Genomic DNA, 19,295 nt, shown 5'->3' on the forward strand with positions numbered 1-19,295 from the left:
TTGGATATCTGGGTTATGGTCGGTTTCTAGAATTGCTTTGTTAATGTTGGCTGGCAGAAGCTGCAATTTCACTCAAATTAGCTGCTGATGCAATGTTGTTTAAGTCTGTCAGACACCATCACATGATTTTCCTGCCCTTTTGTGGTTTTTGGTGTCTTTTTTTTTTCTTTGTTCGTTTGTGCTTGGTTTTTCACTCTGTTCTGCCCTGCATTCTATCTTCAAGCCCAAAAAACAGAAAAAAAGGATGACAATCTCGGGAGAGTGGCATTATTAAGTTGGATTTCTGTTGCAGAAAGGAGGTTTTTTTGGGTTTACATATGATATTGGCTTTAGTTGCATTTGAGACCCTTATTTTTTGTTTCCTTGACGTTTCTACCAACATTGGACTCGAACCAGGGTCTCATGGCGTCCCCCGGTCAATAGTTTGCTTTGTCTCAATATATCTCGTGCTTGACTTGAGACTTGATGAGCCTCATTGAAAAAAGCAAAAAAGAAGAGCATATTCTGATCTCATTTTATATTTTCAAGTCCTTTTCCCCCGTCTCCCTTCTTTTGATCACAGCAGTGATCAGAGCCAACTAGGGGCAGAAAAACTTTCATTTACGGGATATCACTGTTTTGCCATACCCATCCAATTACGTTCTGCAATGCGTAATAAGGATTATACATAGTGACACATGATTGGATGAAGATAGCAAAATAGTGCTAACCTCGTGACATGCAAGTTTTTCACAGCTAGATGATCTCATCCTCTTAGCTTTCTGGAATAGAAGTGTATTGAAAGCCCCCAGGCCCCCCACCAAATGGTGATTGATAACAGCCATGAAAATACACTTTGGCAAGCACCCTGGTCGATTGAGACAGAAAAGAAAAACAGGAGTAGGTGTAAATTGATCTCTCTGAAATTTTCCAACTTGGGCTTGTGTGGCTTTTGGATGGAAACTCAGTTATGGAGTGTACAAATGATACTGTTCCTCCATTCCCGCCGTGTGTTTTCTAGGACCAAAGCATATAACTTGGAGAAAGTTGAAATAAGCCGTTACGCTTTAGAGGCACAAAACCTATAAGCAAAGAAACAAGTTGTTTACACGTTAATCCAAGAAGTACTAAACAAGGATTAGCAAAATGGGATTTGCAAGCTCAGATATTGCAACTTGATGGGTCCAGGCTGGCCAGCCCCTACATATCCGAAACACAAATTCCCCAAAATTATGAACAGTACTTGATACAATCAAATGTTGTTCATAATTTTGGGGTCATATTAGAAATTAACAACTCCTAGCTCTCCTTCTAGTAGCGCATAACGATGGCATGGCGAAAACGAGTGAAAGTAACACACTATACCAAATGAAACTGAAGAAAAACAAGAAGGGTACACTAGTTTACAGAGTTAGAACATCTTGCTAATTATAGGTATGCTATTTTTACAACTACAGGCTAATTCAGAAAAGAAAGAAAAGAAGAAACTACCGGGTTATTCAGTATATGCTCAACCTAAAACTGAGATTTACAGTCCTGAATACAAGCAACACACGTGAAAGGAATTGTACAAAAATGGTCAGCTGAACAAATAGAACAGCCTTTAACTGTTTGAGGGTGCCACCCTCTTTGATTCAATTTCTTTCACGCTTTGGACTATACCGTCAATGTTTCTTGAGAGGTGATTTGAATGTTCTTCCATCTCTCTCAAAACCATATCAAGTTGTTCTTGATAGGCTGCAGATCTCTTCCGCTCACGTTGTAACTCAGCCGTCAACTCCCGAATTTTCACATCTTTTTCATCCTGGAACATACCCACAAGAAGAAAAAATAAGAAAACAAACAGATAATGCATGGTAAACATTGATTGTCAGTGAAAATATTATGGTAACAAAATGCAAAGAACTCTTCCCATGCCGTCATAAACATACATCAAGTAGCTGCTAGATGGCTTTACTAAGCAGTGATCAACTATATGAAGTGCTCGCTTTAACCATTATAAACTAGAGCACAATACCAAAAGATACAATTATAAACTTGAACTGACCAGAATACAGACACCCACTATAATAGATCACAGAAACGGATTAGAGAAGCAAATATGGCACATGAAGGGACCTGTACAAATTCTAATAAAGGTTACTACTAGAGTTGAGTGGGGAGCTATTTCTTTATATATATTTTTTATAATTACCTGAGTAAGTTTAAGTTTTAGATTGAATATCAAAATTGATTTTAACAATTTGGAGGTGAAGAAGCATGAGTTGTCTAGTATCTGAACTATAAACTTAGAACAATGAAACAATAGAAACTACAACATAGAGTAACCTTTTTAAGCAAGAGGCATCTGCTAACCTCATCCAATTAACCAAAATTACTAATATCATATAAGCCACATAACAATAGTAACTTTCCAACTTGTAAGAACTTCAAAACACTTCCAGGCAACAGACTGCAGCAAATCTCAGGTTCTTTAGATGATACTAGAACATGAGATGCACTTCCAAATCTATAGAGTAACATCACAGATACTAGATAATCCACTAACTTAAGCCACACAAATCACAATGCATCTCAAATGTCACCAAATAAACCTGTAAACTAAGGCGACATAGACAAATAGAATTTGAACGAGAGAAATCTTATCGAGTACTCACTGGTGTTTGAGATAGAAGCACAGTGCGACGACCATTTGCAGGTGTAACCACCAGTGGATGGTTATGCTCCTTTACAAATCTTGTTACTATCCATTTTCCCGATTTTTCTTTCTTTACCACTATCATTGCTTTACACCCTTCTCTGGTGATTGCGCGAGGCTTCCTATTCTCACTTCTTTTGGGTCTTGTCTTACGAAATCCCTCTTTATTACACACAAGCCTACGCCAAACTACCTTACCATCACGCATGGATCTTCGGAAGGCATCAACACGCATGATGAACCCCAAGTGTGTTGCATATGCGTCATAGAACACTTTGGCAGCCTCTTCGGATTCGAACTCCATACCCACATATGGTTCCATATCCGAATTCCCCTCAGATGTGACTGCATCTTTTCCATTGGAACTCTCTATCACATCCTCATCCTTGCTCATAGAAGATTGTTCATCCACTGCCAAATAGACATCGTTCTAAGAGTCAATCTAAGGTTCAATTTTCGGGAACTCAAGCAAGACAGAGACTTTGAGGGTGAAAATGAACTCTCATACCAAAGCGACTTCACTGCATAATTAATCGTGTAAAGTCTCACATTATAATGTTACAGAAACGAGTAAACTAGTTTCTGAATTTTCAGGAACTACTTCCGTGGAAACTCATTTTACGAATGTAACGAGTCAAATGACATCTGTTGAAGACCACAACTATATCTAATCCAACCACTTGAAATAGCAAACAAATTATTCCAAAGCAAGCTCATTTATAAAGAATTCGACTTTATACACAAATAAGCTCAAAATCAATTGTCAACGAAATTGAACTGAACATGTTTTGAATGCTGGGTACATAGTTCGGTTGTGTTTGGCTGCTCAGAAAACACAAGAGAATAGTCATATCAGAGTGGAAATGTGACAAGCAGCTAAAATTGGGGTTGCTGAATTTTAAGTTGCCCAACTCATCGTTTTAAATCATTTCTCAGCAGCCAAAGAGAGCGGAAATTCCAAAATAGAAAACAGAAGAATCTAAGCTTTAAACCAAGTGCAGATTAATGAATGTTTAGACAAATTAAGAGTGAAAGAAAAGGACTAACTCACTTGTTTTAAGAGAGAGATCCTGACCCAGTAGTTTGCTTAGCTTCCACAATAGAGAGAGCGAGAGAGAGAGAGAGAAGAAAAAAAAGGTCGTTCCTTTTTCCCTGTTCTTTCTTAGGAGGTGGCGGTTGAAAACGTTTCAGAGAGGTATCGGAGCTCAGAGTCCAGAGGGGGTGTGGCAGGCAGATAGAGAATAATGATCCTCTACGGCGAAGAACAGCGTCCCTCTCTACGGATTACTGTTTTTCTTTTCTTAATTTTTTAAAAAAATTCTTTCTAATAATCTATATTATCTATATCCTTTGTGTTAGAAATATAAGTTAAATAGCCTTTCTCTTTGACAAAAATAGAAACCCCTCTTTCATCTAATTAAAATATAAGTTAGGCTAGTTGATCAAAATATGATTTTTTTCTTTTTCTTTTTTAATTTAATAAAAATAAGAAAAGAGATTCACATTTAAGTGCAAAGAAAGGCGACGAACTCACTATTCCGACTAACTTCTCTAACCCACTTTTGCTTTGTGGAACATTAAAAATAGTTTAGAATATTATTTTCTTAAAATAAAAAAAATAAAAAAAATACTGTGAGCCCAGCCCAATTCAGAACCTTCTAAACTGTATAGCCCTGACCACTTAAAAAAAAGTTATAAGAGGCAGGTCTAGTATAGCGAAAAAGAACCTTGATTTGCAGACGAGAAATTTTAAGTTTAGATCTCTACGACATCACAGTTGCGTGTGAGAAATTCTAAGGCCAAAACGAAAAAATAATAATAAAATAAAAAAAGAAGAAGAAAAGAAATCGATTTCACTACTCACTTACATTTGAGCAGTCTCTATCTTCGTCTCGATCAGTCCATGAAAGCCAGAAGAAGATCTTCAGCTTCCGATATCAGTTCGAAGCACTTCGATTATTTTTGAATTAAAGTAAGCTCCTTTCTTCTTTTCTCTCACCCCCGCTCTACCAGCCTTTCAACTCCAATTTTTCCTTCTATTTTTATTTTATTTTATTATAATTATAACCAATCTATATATTCTTACCTCTTGTTCCCTCCAAATGCTTCTAACTACTCGAAAATTCTTGCAAAGTTGTTTAATTTTTCTGATAAATATAGGTCATGCAATCCATTCATTGACGAGAAAGTGTGGGAAAGTGGAAAAACTTTGTTTTTAGATTCTCAGATCTCTGGTTATTTCATAGATAACATTCAACTGAGCATTCTAGAACTATTTGTGGAAATAGCAGCTTGTTGTTCAAATTTGTGTTTTGGAGTTTGTTTCTTTGTATTGTTTTGAGCTATTGGTCCAAAAAAATTTCTTGTGGATATTAACATTGGGTTATTGGTCCAATTTCATGAAGGCTTTACCTTTTGAGTTAAACTAGTACTTCTCCTTTTAGTAAGACGAAAATTCCCCATGAGAAAATGACCCAAGTATTAGAAAAGTAATTTCATGATATTGTTTGAAAGTAATGTGGTGTGTAGATTTCTTTAGTTCAGTTGAGCTCTTTATGGAGTATTAAGTGTGTTAGATTCGTTTTAATAACAAACTACGCATATAATACACCCGTAAAGATGTTTATGGATTCTCTTACGTGATTTATGACAGTGGATTTGGAAAGGGAAGCCGGGGCAGTAGATGAGTCTGTTGAAATGGCCATAGTTGCTTCAGAAGGTCCAATTCCGGAACCTTATGTGGGTATGGAATTCGATTCTGAAGATGCTGCCAGGAAATACTATACTGATTATGCCAGACAGGTCGGATTTGTTGTTCGTGTTATGCAGCGTCGTCGATCAGGCATTGATGGGAGAACTCTTGCCCGTCGGCTTGGGTGTAACAAACAAGGGTTTTCTCCTAACCAGAAGGGGAAATTTGGACCTGAGAAAAAGCCTAGACCTAGTGCACGAGAGGGTTGCAATGCAACAATCTTGGTGAAGATGGAAAAATCTGGAAAATGGGTTGTTACAAGATTTGTAAAGGATCATAATCATCCTCTGGTTGTTACTGCCAGTGGTTTTAGCACAGCGGTGAGCTTATTTAAAATATTTAATTGCTTCAACAATCTTCTCCTTTATTCATCATATCTTATTGAATTTTCAAGATCATTGTTTTTTGCCCCTTCTTTGCCACATCAAAGCCTGGTTCCCTCATAGTAAGGTGTATCATAAGTTGTTGAATGAACTACTGATTGAACAAGTTTCAAGCAGAAAAAGGGGAATGAGTTTGGAAGATTTCTAGTGATGTTCACGAATAAACCTTAGAATTATGTGAAAGTGGTCTCATGACCAAGCAAGTATAGTTTAGGAAGCCTTTTCCCAACTAAAACCTTGAATTCAATAGTTGAAACCTAAAAGTGCGGATATCAAAACTTCGCCTTTTTTTTTTTTTGGTTTCGCTTACTACTATTAATTTTCAATAGGTGTGATATACTTTGAATTAGTTCAGTCTCTGCAGATGAGTTATTTGCTTATTGATAATTGCAGGGTGATAAGGATAGGAAAATTGAGGAACTTATGATGGAGTTGGAGCGTCAAGATCAGCTATGTGCAGGTTATAGAGAAAAACTTCTCAGTTTTATGAATAACGTTGAAGCAGAAACGGAAGAACTGTCGGAAAAGATACAAGTTATAGTTGACAATGTGAGAAAAGTTGAATGTGAAGTGCAAAAACATTCTCGTCGTAGATAGCCTTGCAAGTTAACACCAGGATTTATTTGCCACTTATTTGCATTCAGCTCCATCCAAGAATGTACAGTTTTTATTAGAATCAGTTTCTTTTATGACAGATAGGAAAGTCCTTTTTTCACAAATAGAAAATTCCTTTTTTTGTTAGTTTGACCTCAAACTTTAATTGTTTCATTAGATTGAACGAAAGGTTCATGACTCTTTTATCATAATTGCAGCTTCAGTATCATACTCTCTGTATCTGCAATATTCAAAAATTCCTTTTTCACCACATGATTGTTAATATTGCAGTGATGTTGAATTAGAAAGTAGGATTAATTTCTGTTCAATACTAATAGGCTTAAGGGTGTAAGTTCAGGGTGCTAAATTAAAATTAACACTAGAAAATATATCTTTTTGAATGGACATCGATTTCTGGATTGAAAAGAAAAGAAACAATTAGTAAATTAAAAGTAAGTGTAGGAACAAGGCCAAAAGGGCCACCCTGGCCAATGGGAGGACAAAGCAATTGTTTGCCTTAGGGGTATTCCATTCACTAAACTATTCATGTTCAATTCAAGACATTTTCTGAGATTGCTTGTGGTATAAATGGGCCAAGCTCACTCATCTATACAGTATGTTAATCTGTCAAAGTACTCTCAAAAGGAGAAACATTAGTTGAATCCATCCTCATACCACTAATATGCACAGAGCCATACTTCTTTCTTCAGTTGTCGTCCAGTTCATTTTGTGGAAGTCTTTCAACTTCAGTCTCAAATTCTCTTACATCGTTAACGATTCCGCTAACTTTCATGGATATCAGTTCTGTTTGCTCCTCAACATTATCCAGCAATGTAAGTAGTAGCCCATGATATAGTTCACATAACTGATCTTCACGCTCCAGCTCCATAGTGAGTTGCTCAATCTTCATATCCCTTTCATCCTAAGAATGTATATTTGAAAACAAAACAGATTCAGAGGTTAAAGGCAAATGCAGTTTCACAATCATGTACCTATGTGCACTTTTAGATCCTGTGTCAAACTCTATTTCCTAATAGCAGAAATAAAACTCAAGTGTCAAACTCTATTTCCTAATAGCAGAAATAAAACTCAAGTCAAGAGATTCATCATCTTAAAAGTAAAACAGAAAGAAAAAAACTCCTATCCTGATCAATTCTGATCCAATTCCGAGGACCGTCGAAAACTAGGTCTCTGAAACTCCATTGCATGGAAAAGTTTGCCTGTAAAATTTGCTTCTCCTTGAAAACCTCAGGGGCCTCGTTTCTAGAGCAGCTAGTGAATTACATTGACGGCAACCATGATACTTATAGCAGGGATGAGTAATCTAAAGCACTTATCCTGATTAAAAAGTACATAAACCATGATATTTTGATATTTTGAAATTTTCGTTTCAGCACCACAGTAAATAAGCAAAGTTCAATCAATCATGTTTCTCCTCCTGCTTTAGAAGTTCCATGAGAGTAATGAGCATAGAGTAACGAGAACTAACTCAAAACTTCACATAAAGTTTACAGTAATAGTTATTTCTTGAAATAGATTAGATAAAACTTACCATAGAAATCCCAGAAGAAACTATAAGCGGATGAGTATGGTCCTTAACAACTCTTGTAACAACCCATTTTCCAGATTTATTAACTTTGACCAGCATCATTGCTTTACACCCTTCTCTTGTGCTAGGTCGTGGTCTCCGAACTGGCCGGACTTGATCTCTAGGTTTTACATAACGCCCTTGCTTATTGCAGGAGAGCCTACGGGAAAGAATTCTCTTGTCAACATCTGATCGCCGACACTGATCTATACGCATGATGAACCCTACATGCCTTGCATATTCACTATAAAAATCCTTGGCAGCATCTTCAGAGTCAAATTCCATACCAACATATGGTTCTGCAACTGCATTCAAGTCCCTTTCGGCAGAAGTTTCAGGTGCTCCAGCTGCCACATTCATATTCAGTATCACACATCACCACAATCATTATATTCGACAAACATAATCTCTCAAGTTTCAGGTGCTCCAGCTGCCACATTCATATTCAGTATCACACATCACCACAATCATTATATTCGACAAACATAATCTCTCTCTCTCTCTCTCTCTCTCTCTCTCTCTCAACATACTAGAAAATTGCATCTATTGATTTTCCTCCTACAGTGAAGACTTATATGCTTTTTTTGAATGCCAAAATTCATTCTTCCTCATGAACCACACTGCTGAAAACTAAATACTTGAAGTAGAAAAAAGTTTTTGAGAAGTCTGAAAGAATTTGTTTCATTGTTGTATTTGAAGTTCATATACATCAGGTGAGGTTGGAATCACTACGAAGGTTCCTAAACATTGAAATCACAGAAATTGAAGCCAAGCTCATGGCTAACATATTACAGGCAATCGTTCCAGCACAATGTTTCTGATCTCTCTCTCTCTGAGCATCAGGTCACTAAAAAAATGAGTCACACAAAGTCTCCTCTACACCCAATCAAATCATACACAGCGAAAAAAAAAAAGGCTTTTTTATTTTACCATAATCGAGTTAAAAAGTTCACATCTTTCGATTTTAAAGAGCTTTTGGTTTACTTTTGTTTTGGGAGTTTCAGAAGTTTCTCTACACTCCAAGTACAAAAAAGGTAAAACCCAGAATAGATTTCTATATAACAAGATTGAAATTTCTTTCAGAATTCTCTGCAACCAAACACAAACAAGGCAACATGAATTTTGGCCACTGGATGGAAAAAAAACCAATACTAATTTACTTGACGGAAGAAAGCTAGCAGTGTACTTACTGGGTTTCGGGTCGGTACTTAGCAAATCAAGCCAAGGTCTTGGTCTTCCGTTCTCCATTTCACGTTTCACAAACGGGTTCAGCAAAGCTAACAGCTTCCACCTTCACTGCGCATCCATCACCCACATCCAATATCAAAGAATTACTCAAAAGGCAACGTCGTATGGCATCCAACGACATCATTGTACTAGTCGTTTTGTAACTGTGGCACTGTATTGGACTAACTTGTTCAGTCCAAGCCCAACTCTCATAAGTCGACGCTACAATTCTACGCTAAGGGTCTTAATTTTTCCGTTTGTTTCCACTTTCCATAGAAAATGAATGAGAAGTGGTAAAGATTGAATTTTGGTGCTTCTCACCCGCCAATTTGTTGAGAATCTTATGTCAGGTATGGATTTCTCTTGCGGATTATATTTTTCATGCATTCTTGGTTTCCAAATTGAGATTAGATTGGGGTGCAATTTTAAAAAAAGTTCCAATTTTTCCGAATGATTTTATCTGGATTTTCATTTTTCTGATATATACTTCGTGGGTGTATTTGTTTTCGTAATATAAGACTAGATTGGGTAGTTTTCTTAAAAAGAAACTACAAAATTGAGTAATTTTGGTGGTCTTGCTGCTTGCAGGAGTTGATATTGAGAAACGGAAGAAAGGCCGTGGATCCCTGATAGCCTAGTTGCTTCGAGCCTAACCCCTGAGTTGTTGTGATGAATGTAGAGGTTGTGTGAATTATTCTGTTGTACAAGGAACAATGGAAAGCAAGGCTAACAATATATCATTCGATTCGGATGAGAGCGAAAGGTGTTTGGAATTTGAAAGCTGTGATGAGCATTTATTGATTGATGATGATGAGCTTCCAAAGGACATTGATTTATGCTCACTTGAAGTTGATAAGATCATACAACAGCCTAATGCAAGCTTGCCTTTGATGGGCAATGCTGTAGAGCCATACATTGGAATGGGGTTCAAGTCTAGAGACGATGCTCGAGACTTTTATATTGCTTATGGCAGGCATTCTGGGTTTACAGTAAGGATTCATCACAACCGGCGTTCGAGGATGAATAACATGGTTATTGGCCAAGATTTTGTTTGTTCTAGAGAGGGTTTTCGGGATAAGAAATATGTATGCAGGGAAGATAGAGTTCTTCCTCCACCACCTGTCACCAGAGAAGGCTGTGCTGCAATGCTGAGGGTAGCTTTAAGAGATGGGGAGAAGTGGGTGGTTACCAAGTTTGTAAAAGAACATAATCACACATTAATGGCTCCAAGTAAAGTTCCATGGCGAGGATTTGGGAAAAACTTAATTAGTGAGGTATGTTTCTAATCGTCTATGATGAGATAGGAGGTTTTGTGGCATTTATGAAGTTAAGTTGAATGGTGACAGATTCTGCAATATTTTCCTTTCTGACTAATGACCTAAATCTAAGGCAGTGCCTAAGCTTGAATTCAATAACGTAGCTGCTGCTTGGAGAACAAAATAAAAGCCCAGAGTAACAATATGTTGTGTACAATATTTCAAAATTATGACTGCTAAAGCAATTTTCTGTCATATCCAATTTCATAAAATAGTCAAAGTATAGAAGGAAATTTTTGAAATGCCATTTTAGCTGGTTTTATTAACTAGCTGCTGTTGATGGACCCGTATTTGTTTCATAGAAGTTGATGAGACAATGCTTCCCTGCCTAATGCATTGTGTTCCTTTTAATTTGATTTTGATAATGTATGTTTACCCTTATTCCTCGCAGGATGAGAAGGATCAGAAAATTAGGGATCTTACAATTGAACTTAGCAATGAGAGACAGCGATGTAAACGCCGATGTGCAGCTTATCAGGAACAAATAAGTATGCTTTTGAAAGATATCCAAGAGCATAGTGATCACTTGTCAACAAGAGTTCAAGATATAGTAAGGAACATAAGGGAACTTGAGAATGAGCATTGTGTAGATTCATAACAATAATGCCCTTTGTACATTTTTCCCCTTTGAGGCTTAATACAGATGCCACTAATTTTAACATTAATTTGTTTCAGCCAATCGGATATCGAGTTAGATAAACACCAGACGATATTGGTGTCCATTTTGTCAAGTATTTATGCTTCAGTATATCTGAATTGTTTAGCATTTATGAGAGGTAACCATTGCTCAGTTTTTCCTTTTTTTGGTTTCCTTAAGATGCTCCATTTTAGGAGCAAAAGGCCCTTCTTAAGGCTCCATTTTAGCACAAAAGAAATTCACCAAAGCAACCAAATATTACATTTAACCAGAAACTAACAAGTATCTGACAATCGAATGGTGATCATAAATAATTTACACGTGTCTCATCTTCTTTTTTTCTTTAAAAGTGAAGCAGCGCGCAGAAATATCCTATCAACCTCGTCAAAATTTGGCAAGTCAGCATCTTCGTTCACTGATTTAGCCTTCTTTGAGTCCATGGATATTTGACGCAGGTGATCCTCAAAATCTTCAGGTTCTCCATCACTTTCAACTGGAAACTTTTCAAACTCTTCCAAATACAAGGGTCGCTCTGCCTTCTCCTCAGTCTCCTTGTCAGAATCAGTCTCAAAAATATCTGATAAATCTTCGGAGTCCGAAGGCATTTCTGAATCCGTTACAAGGTCATCTTCAGAGCATCCCCTGCTTCGACCGATTATTTCTTTCAGCTTATCTGAAGGCTCCAGCTTGAAATTTGAGGAGCTCCTGGAGTCTACACTATCAATGTCAGTTTCTTGGGTTTCTTCAATAGCATCTGTTTCAATTTCAGGTTTCCTTTTAGCCTGTGCTCGAAGCAGATCAAGATCCTGTTCAAGTTTTGGAATATATTTCCTTACAGCCCGAAGGCCATCCTTATACTTCGATTTATCCAAAGCCTGGGGGGGAGGGGGAGAGGGAGGAAAGCGGTAAACAGAAGGGAAAAAATGAGAACCAATAATGATGGACAAAATTTCAAGTACATGATCAGGGGCTCTAGTTTTAATTCCAACATCTGTCAAAAGTCTAACCATATGGCATTCATGCACATCTCTGTATACTTTTTATGCCCTTTCTTTACTAATGAGGTCCTTTAGGTACCAAAAAATGGATGCCTAATGCAACTGATCAACCATAGTTCACAAGGAAAAATTGTTTCCAGGGCATGAGGAAGCATTGTCGTACTTATCATGCATTGATTTAAAATGTTTTACAAAAGGAGCAATTGTGGTAGTTACTGTATGGAAAACTGATTTCAAATATGCAGTTAAAAAGCATAACCCCTTAACAGGCAGTGTCAGAAATTCCGACGGTTAATTCTAAATTTCCATGCATAAAAGAAATAAAAACATAGAGCAGAGAAGAACCTTCTTCCTAGAGAGAGTAACCCTAGGTGACATAATCTCTGTCGGTGGCTGAGAATAGTTCTTCCCTCTGTACATAATTATTGTGTATTCTTCATGAATGCCGAGCACAATCCCTCCAGTTAATCTTGCCAGCTCAGAAGCAATCTCCTTAACCTCCTCAGGTGAGAATGTCTTGACCACCACTTGCAGAGTTTGATGTTTCTTCCAATGCAAGTGCATGTTCAGAATCACACCCTGGTATATTCCCCGTCTTCCAACGGGCACATAATTCTTGCACTTGAGACCCATCTTCAAAAAGAAGAAGTGTTCCTCTGGTGTCAATATTTCTGGATCATGGTTTGTCTCTGATGTCTCCGAGGGCTCAATCTTCTTAATAGCTTCAACAAGCCTTTCCTCTTTCTTTTGAGCCTACGAAACAGCAACCACATACTCTCTAACGTAAGACTGCATTCTCTAACACTTGGTGTCCAATTGGGTTACTTTTGCCATGGAAAATGGGTTGAAAGATATGCCAAAAACAATAAAAACTGTAATAAAAAAGTGGCATTTACATCAAAACCCAACACAATTCTTAGCGTATAGAATTTTACCTTTCTCAACTTGTGGAGAATTTTTTCCTCCGCAGTCATTCTCTTAAAATCCTTCTTCTTCTTCCACCTGAAGAACTTGAGCCACCTAACGACTGCTCTTTTCCCCTTGAGCTTTTTCCTCTTCACTGTAGCACTACCAGTGTCCTTAGCAACTGTGCCTTCTTTCGAATTTCCCAATGGCTCCGCAGCTTTGTGCTCTGCGTTAACACAAGAAGCTGAATGAACCCATCGATGGCCCTCCAATGGAAACCTTGTAATACCAACCAAGTCCCAAACAGCAGGCTTTTGAACAAACACCTTGCATACAACATCGCCCAAGCTACTCCACCGTGAGGTCGTGATATGAAATGCTATTTATCTCAATGTATATTTCACAAAAAGCTCCATACTTTATGAGATTTGAGAAAGATGGGTACCTGGGTTTCTCAATATTGAGCCGATTATGAGATTTGAGAAGACGCAGTGAACGGAAGACGCTCGTCCGCGCCAGTTTCTGCATTGGGCCTGAGATGCACGCACTTCTCTGTTTTGGAGAATCCAAAAGAACACGACTTTAGGTCATTTCGAATTTGCCCCTTTCAAAAATCAGAGGGTTTGGAAGCTTTTTAGTAGTGATAAAATTCAATTGAATTAAATTGCTTCAAGTGCGTCTTCTTCAGGCTTATTTCTATTGAACCCCGGTTTGGAACGATGAAGAAGCAGCAGCGTAAGCAGGAAACGGTGACGTTTCGGAGTTGGCCTGGCTGTCCTGTTGTGATTACCAACCGTAACAGGGTTAATATTGTCAAAACAGGAAAAACTGTAATACTAATGTTCGCCTCATTCATCCGGTTTCTTGGAAGAAAGATAAAACGTAACCTTTTTTTCCCCTCTTTCCTGAGTTTGGTTATGTACATAGACGTTATAAAGATTAAAATGTTGATTTGCAATCCATTTGTCAATATCATTGTCGTCAGCATTGGTAAAATATCGATTGCACATTAAGATCTTTAATTAAAAACCGTACACGCATCTTTCGATCACTTTAACAACTATAGTGAGCATCATAAGATGAAGGATAAGGCATAAGATGGTCACTATTAACCCCACAATATTTCACCAGAATTGCATTCGACTTCATTTTGATTTTTCGGTTGGCTAAAGATGAGCTAACACCCCAAAAGACCAACATCACCTTTTAAAGATGGAAATCGATGAAAGATAGAGTCACATTGGGAAAATTGTAATGCCAAAATCTAGGAGAAGAGAGATGATGTCCCAAAATATGCTTCCCAAAACCCATGTTGTTTTTGTCAAGTTAGAGTGTCAACTTCTCCATAACAACAAATAAGACCTTGAATGAATGTCTCAAAATGAGGGGGAGAGGAGAAGATGCCAAAAACAGGGACTTCAAGTTCTTAAAACCACTCAATATTTGATTTTTGGCATGATTTTGTTGTTACAAATGCAATAACTCTAAAGAGATTTCTTATCTGAATGCTTAGCTGTGATTGTTTAATGCAAACACATGTTGTAAGCTTGATGCAATTTCAGTTTGTAAAATCAGATATTATCTCTGAAAGAAAAAAACTAGAGACTTTCACAACGATAAATAAAAAATATATATATACAACGATATTACTTGTTCCCCCTTGAAGGCGTCCTACTATATATTTATGATCATATCAAACACGTTACAAAGAAACTAACTAAAAATATGAAAATCACCAGGAGGAGGAAAAAAAAAAAAAAAAAAAAAAAAAACTAGAAATGATGGTAAAAACCCACAAAGAAACAAAAGGATTTTGCGTTCTTTTAACATGAGATTTCACAAGAGTACACAAGCAAATAGGTTGCTCTTATAGAATCAAGTTGAACCTAAAGCAGCAAATCCACCACCTTTCATCATCTGCTTAAACTCCTTGTAATTAACCCTCCCATCTCCATCAACATCCACCTTCTTTATCATTATCTTGCAATCCTCCAATGTCCTCCCCTGCTTCAGCCCCAAAGATGACAAAACTGACCTCAACTCATCCACTGTAATGAACCCATCTCCATTTTGATCAAACACGTTGAATGCTTCCCTCATGTCCTCCTCTTCATCCCTCTCGTCCATGATAGTCTGGTACAAGGCCCCGAATTCGTCGATATCCACGAACCCATCTCCGTTCACGTCAATTTTTTCGATAATCTGGATCAAGTCCTTGTCAGGAATGTAGATCCCCAGGTTCTCTAAAGAGTCCCTGAGCTCCTTCTTGGTGATCTTCCCGTCTCCGTTTCGATCAAACATCTGAAAAACTCGTTTTACCTCTGCCCTGTTGTCCATCAAACTGTCAGAAATTGAGAAACTAATCTGATCAGAGGTTGAGCAATTGAGCAACAGCAACAAAACCCAGATGACCAAATGTGACGCTCTCAAGGAAAAGTTGAGGCTTTGATGAAGATTGTGGAGATTTGAAAGAAGGGTTGCAACGAGATATGGAAAACCCTGAAGCGATATGGTTGAGAAAGTCGGCTATTACTAAACTGACAACGGGTGGTGGAAGTTGTTTGGAGTTGTTGAGGAAAATGGAGGTGAAAAAACGATAAGGGCCAAAAAGTTTCTCATAGGGAGAACCAGAAACCATCCAACACGTTTGAGCGTTGGTTTTGTGGATTTATTCCGTTGTTTGGTTGAAAAACGCGGGTTTGTACCCAAAAACATAACCGCTTCAAAGTAAACCCGCGTTTTTGCGGCATTGCGTGTACTGGATTGGTCACGCATTCTGATCTGACCGTTAAAAGTGGCGCCATATTTTCTCAAATTAGGAGTTGGCTTTTGGTCTTGAAGACCCAAGTTTGGGTGGGCCCAAAATATTAGATCCGAGTGTTGGATAATTTTCTAGAACTTGCTTGTCCTTTTCGTCTCTGTTGCTTGATGTTTAAGACTCATAATAATTGTAAGAATTTAGACTCAAATTATGAGTACAGATTAGTAACATGGTGATTGGAGGATGTTCTTGTCACATTTTACTTATCATATTTCTGACCACTTCTCGTCATTCATGATTTAAACTGCATTTTATTGACAAGATAATTCACTCTTAACCACTCGCTAAGATTATACATGCCCCATATTACTTTTGGATCATGTAGTGTGTTGGTTTTAACACTTTGATTCTTGTTGTTTAAATTTTGTCAATTTTATAGTTGTAGTTTCATTTTGGTGCAATTCAAGAACACGTTTCAATTTTTGTCATATTCCTCCAAATTTCGACCCAAAATATTTGCAATTCAAGTCTGATAAAACACAATTTGGAGCTCTTCCCATTCACTGTAGGCACAATTTTGGGGATTAGGGTTTCATCCTACATGGACTCCAGTGGTAAAACAAGCAAATTACAAGGACTGAAGTAATCTGGAGCTCTTCCCATTCACTCTGATTGTGTAATCTATTTGAAGATTAAGATGTCTCTTGGTAATTTGCTTTGCTGTTTTATTGTGCTTGTTTTATGTTTTCACGACTTCAATTCAAAAACTGTCAAATGCTTCATCCCAAAATGGTTGCAATTCAGTCCCTTCATTTGGGTATGAAAAGCTACAACTTCAACATTGGGTTCGCTAGCTCTAAACAAGAACAATTTAGAAAAGCACCCAGTATTTGCACCATTGGATCTGAAAACTTGAAAAAAGAAAGACCCAAAAGCTGGAAATAGGTTGCAATGGCATGGAAAAATTCAGAATGTAATCCAACCATGTGCCCATAAGACCAATCAAAATGAAAAGATCAGATGGGCGAGTAGCTGGACATTCTAGTAAACTAGAATTCCATCAATATTGCAAACGAAGAAATTGCCTCAAAACATCGAAAGATTTGGGACAGAGTGCGTTTGCTTAACCCTAGCTAAACAATATTCTATTTTGCAAAAACTATCGTAAACAAAAACCAAAAGGGGACAAGAAATTAGAGGAAAAAGATGTGCCGGTAGTAAAAGGGCCTGAAGGATCAGGAGGAGGTCAAATTCAGGCGAGTGCTACCGACGAATTGAATTTTGCAAGATTTGTAATTCATTTGGCTGGGTCGTTTGAATCAACACCCAGTCAAGAAGCTGAACTTGCTTAGAAAAAAGATAAAATTCAAAAACAAAAACAGAAGATTTAGAGTTTGGATGGGAAGCTGAAGCGCCAAGAAGAAGAAGAAGAAGCGGCACAGCCAGCGGAACCTTCAGATGATTGAGATGCCATTCATTCTCGTATTTATATAGAAAATTAGCAGACTAGGGTTTTGTGTGGTGGGCAAATAGTATAGCCGCGCGGCTATACTATTTATAAATATATAAAAAAAGTACCCGCCTAGATGCCATGTGTCAGAATACGTATAGCCGCGCGGCTATACTCTCCCTAAAAACAAAAAGCGGCCCGCCTCGCAACTATAGCGGATCCGCTATACTATTTTTAAAAAACCGTGGTATAGCCACTCGGCTATACTGTTTAAATATATTATATTTAACAGGTATAGCTCACCCTTTATATAATATTTTAATATAACTTACTTAATTTATTTAATATATGTTATTTTTATTCAATAATATGTGAAAATTATGTGTATAATATGTGAATTTTGTATCTATTATTGAAAAATTTATATTTCTATTCTGTCAATTGTTCATCCAATGTGCTTGCCAATTTGGTGAAGAGATTATTTTTTCCAATTCTTATGGGGCGAGAAGAGATGGAGAGGTCTTTTTCTAACTCTAGTCTGAACCGCAAATTGTAGTTTGTACCCTATTAAACTTTTTGAGCTTTACTTAGTATCAGCTGCTGAAGAATTTTACATTGATCATTAAATTCTGAATCGAAAATTATTTTAAGTTCTTTGTTGATGATGATGATGATGATGAAGATTCAGGAAGCAGAAGAATTCAGATGGCAAAAGAAGGGCACCTTACTAGTCACTCACTGCTACCCTTGTTCTGTCCCCTTTTCGTTAATGGCTACTGGAGAAGATATGAGGATCACATCCTCCAAGCACTAGATTCATCACTCAAATATTTTAGAAGATAGCGGAAGAGGATCAAGGATGATGCCGATTATCATGATCATGATAAATTCTCTTCAAGCCATCAACCACAAGCAGCTAGGGAAAAATGAATTCAGTGGTTCGAATGTCAAGTTTGCACCCATCCAAAAGACACAATTTCCATTGCTTTCACCAGTATTTCCAATTCAGCAGTCTCATAGCCGGAGCAATCATCCTGACACCCCATTGGCTATCTCATTTTCCCTTTTTTGCATGTAAAACTATTAAAATGATTTTAATGTATCACTATGGTCAGATTTCAAACAGAAGCCAAAATATGGGCATACAGCAGGCAAGGTATATGTGCTTGAAGGGCTCTAGTCACTTCATACAGAAGAAACCAAAATTCCAAAAGTCTGCATTTTTAAGCCAAAGCTCCAAATGTGAAGCACCTATCATGATCTTCTCATGGTATTCCTACTCCTCAAGGTAAGTATCCCTTATTCTTTCCAGCATGCTGTTTAGCAAGTATGCTACAGAACAGTATGGCACAACAGCACGCTGGAAAAGTGATCAGAGACATCTTTTGATATCTTCAATACCCAGAGGTTCTAAGAAATCATCAGAATAGAAGAAAGCATCTCAAGTGCAAAAATATGGGTTGGACCAAACCAACCTCGTGTTATGGCACACATCTCTATAGTGTGCATATCAGAAGAGTTAATAAGAAGAAGAAGCTCCAAAATATTGAGATCAACTCAGGCTTTGAGCACAAACCAATCTGTTACTTAGTTTCTTAAGCCAACTAATCTCAAGTTCACAAAAGTCATTATGATTCATTGCTAATTAAATATCACCAGCTCACAAAACAAACCCACCCATGAAAATGAATACTGAGCTATCATTCAAGTGTATCAAACTTGCCATCATTCTTACCGTAACTAATAACTGCTAAAGTAAAACTCAAAATTCCAAACCTCCTTTGTTCAATTCTTGCATCATTTTCACTTTATGCTACATTCCATAAAATTCCACAATTTGCAGTGGTAACTAACACTCTTCACTCACATAAACTAAAACATGATGGTTGCTACAAAACAGAAGATCCACATTCAAGCTCCATACAAATCAAAATCTACGGTTTATTTCCTCAAGATGCGCCTACAAACTGAAGATCCACATTCATACTCAATTCAAGTCAAAATCT

At 37.4% G+C, this 19,295-nt stretch overlaps 6 protein-coding genes across 9 annotated transcripts; 2 read left to right on the forward strand and 4 right to left on the reverse strand.

Annotated features, from left to right (window-relative positions):
- Positions 1-841: 841 nt before the first annotated feature.
- Positions 842-3,995, reverse strand: LOC117637650 (protein FAR1-RELATED SEQUENCE 7-like). Of its 2 annotated transcripts, XM_034372588.1 has the most exons (4): positions 3,729-3,995; positions 2,637-3,088; positions 1,642-1,783; positions 842-1,061 (listed from the first exon to the last, which is right to left on the reverse strand). In XM_034372588.1, coding segments are annotated over exons 1-4 (660 nt in total). In that variant the 5' UTR covers positions 3,730-3,995; the 3' UTR covers positions 842-996. The 2 variants fall into 2 exon arrangements, with proteins under 2 accessions (XP_034228479.1, XP_034228480.1); XM_034372589.1 differs by lacking the exon at positions 842-1,061 and having other exon boundaries at positions 1,326-1,783.
- Positions 3,996-4,409: 414 nt separating this feature from the next.
- On the forward strand, positions 4,410-6,635 carry LOC117637354 (protein FAR1-RELATED SEQUENCE 5-like). The gene is made up of 3 exons (XM_034372225.1): positions 4,410-4,649; positions 5,331-5,749; positions 6,206-6,635. Coding segments are annotated over exons 1-3 (624 nt in total). The 5' UTR covers positions 4,410-4,648; the 3' UTR covers positions 6,410-6,635.
- Positions 6,636-6,898: 263 nt separating this feature from the next.
- LOC117637613 (protein FAR1-RELATED SEQUENCE 1-like) lies at positions 6,899-9,280 on the reverse strand. The gene is made up of 3 exons (XM_034372542.1): positions 9,185-9,280; positions 7,959-8,341; positions 6,899-7,328 (listed from the first exon to the last, which is right to left on the reverse strand). The coding sequence occupies exons 1-3, from the start codon at positions 9,240-9,242 to the stop codon at positions 7,113-7,115; spliced, it is 657 nt and encodes a 218-aa protein (XP_034228433.1). The 5' UTR covers positions 9,243-9,280; the 3' UTR covers positions 6,899-7,112.
- A 169-nt stretch (positions 9,281-9,449) lies between these two features.
- On the forward strand, positions 9,450-11,202 carry LOC117612099 (protein FAR1-RELATED SEQUENCE 5-like). Of its 2 annotated transcripts, none has more exons than XM_034340835.1 (3): positions 9,450-9,571; positions 9,810-10,495; positions 10,929-11,202. In XM_034340835.1, the coding sequence occupies exons 2-3, from the start codon at positions 9,935-9,937 to the stop codon at positions 11,133-11,135; spliced, it is 768 nt and encodes a 255-aa protein (XP_034196726.1). In that variant the 5' UTR covers positions 9,450-9,571; positions 9,810-9,934; the 3' UTR covers positions 11,136-11,202. The 2 variants fall into 2 exon arrangements, with proteins under 2 accessions (XP_034196726.1, XP_034196727.1); XM_034340836.1 differs by having other exon boundaries at positions 9,881-10,495.
- Positions 11,203-11,395: 193 nt separating this feature from the next.
- Positions 11,396-13,782, reverse strand: LOC117612098 (uncharacterized CRM domain-containing protein At3g25440, chloroplastic-like). Of its 2 annotated transcripts, none has more exons than XM_034340833.1 (4): positions 13,524-13,782; positions 13,108-13,426; positions 12,518-12,925; positions 11,396-12,049 (listed from the first exon to the last, which is right to left on the reverse strand). In XM_034340833.1, the coding sequence occupies exons 1-4, from the start codon at positions 13,604-13,606 to the stop codon at positions 11,501-11,503; spliced, it is 1,359 nt and encodes a 452-aa protein (XP_034196724.1). In that variant the 5' UTR covers positions 13,607-13,782; the 3' UTR covers positions 11,396-11,500. The 2 variants fall into 2 exon arrangements, with proteins under 2 accessions (XP_034196724.1, XP_034196725.1); XM_034340834.1 differs by having other exon boundaries at positions 13,108-13,404; positions 13,524-13,781.
- Positions 13,783-14,714: 932 nt separating this feature from the next.
- Positions 14,715-15,768, reverse strand: LOC117637536 (calmodulin-like protein 3). The gene has a single exon (XM_034372445.1). The coding sequence runs from the start codon at positions 15,413-15,415 to the stop codon at positions 14,954-14,956; it is 462 nt and encodes a 153-aa protein (XP_034228336.1). The 5' UTR covers positions 15,416-15,768; the 3' UTR covers positions 14,715-14,953.
- Positions 15,769-19,295: the final 3,527 nt, after the last annotated feature.

Source organism: Prunus dulcis, chromosome 8, assembly GCF_902201215.1.
Source record: "Prunus dulcis chromosome 8, ALMONDv2, whole genome shotgun sequence".
In the NCBI taxonomy this organism is placed as follows: Eukaryota; Viridiplantae; Streptophyta; class Magnoliopsida; order Rosales; family Rosaceae; genus Prunus; species Prunus dulcis.

Coding starts and splice junctions, on each gene's coding strand:
- LOC117637650 (XM_034372588.1), bottom strand. Junction 1,784..2,636: donor TGCTTCTATCTCAAACACCA/GTGAGTACTCGA, acceptor GGTATGTTCCAG/GATGAAAAAGATGTGAAAAT. Junction 1,062..1,641: donor CCTCTCAAGAAACATTGACG/GTATAGTCCAAA, acceptor CTTTGCTTATAG/GTTTTGTGCCTCTAAAGCGT.
- LOC117637354 (XM_034372225.1), top strand. Junction 5,750..6,205: donor CCAGTGGTTTTAGCACAGCG/GTGAGCTTATTT, acceptor TGATAATTGCAG/GGTGATAAGGATAGGAAAAT.
- LOC117637613 (XM_034372542.1), bottom strand. CDS start 9,242: ATGGAGAACGGAAGACCAAGACCTTGGCTTGATTTGCTAAGTACCGAC. Junction 8,342..9,184: donor AAGTACCGACCCGAAACCCA/GTAAGTACACTG, acceptor TGAATGTGGCAG/CTGGAGCACCTGAAACTTCT. Junction 7,329..7,958: donor TTTCTTCTGGGATTTCTATG/GTAAGTTTTATC, acceptor ATACATTCTTAG/GATGAAAGGGATATGAAGAT.
- LOC117612099 (XM_034340835.1), top strand. CDS start 9,935: ATGGAAAGCAAGGCTAACAATATATCATTCGATTCGGATGAGAGCGAA. Junction 10,496..10,928: donor GGAAAAACTTAATTAGTGAG/GTATGTTTCTAA, acceptor TATTCCTCGCAG/GATGAGAAGGATCAGAAAAT.
- LOC117612098 (XM_034340833.1), bottom strand. CDS start 13,606: ATGCAGAAACTGGCGCGGACGAGCGTCTTCCGTTCACTGCGTCTTCTC. Junction 13,427..13,523: donor CTCAATATTGAGAAACCCAG/GTACCCATCTTT, acceptor ACGGTGGAGTAG/CTTGGGCGATGTTGTATGCA. Junction 12,050..12,517: donor TTACTCTCTCTAGGAAGAAG/GTTCTTCTCTGC, acceptor CCTCCCCCCCAG/GCTTTGGATAAATCGAAGTA.
- LOC117637536 (XM_034372445.1), bottom strand. CDS start 15,415: ATGGACAACAGGGCAGAGGTAAAACGAGTTTTTCAGATGTTTGATCGA.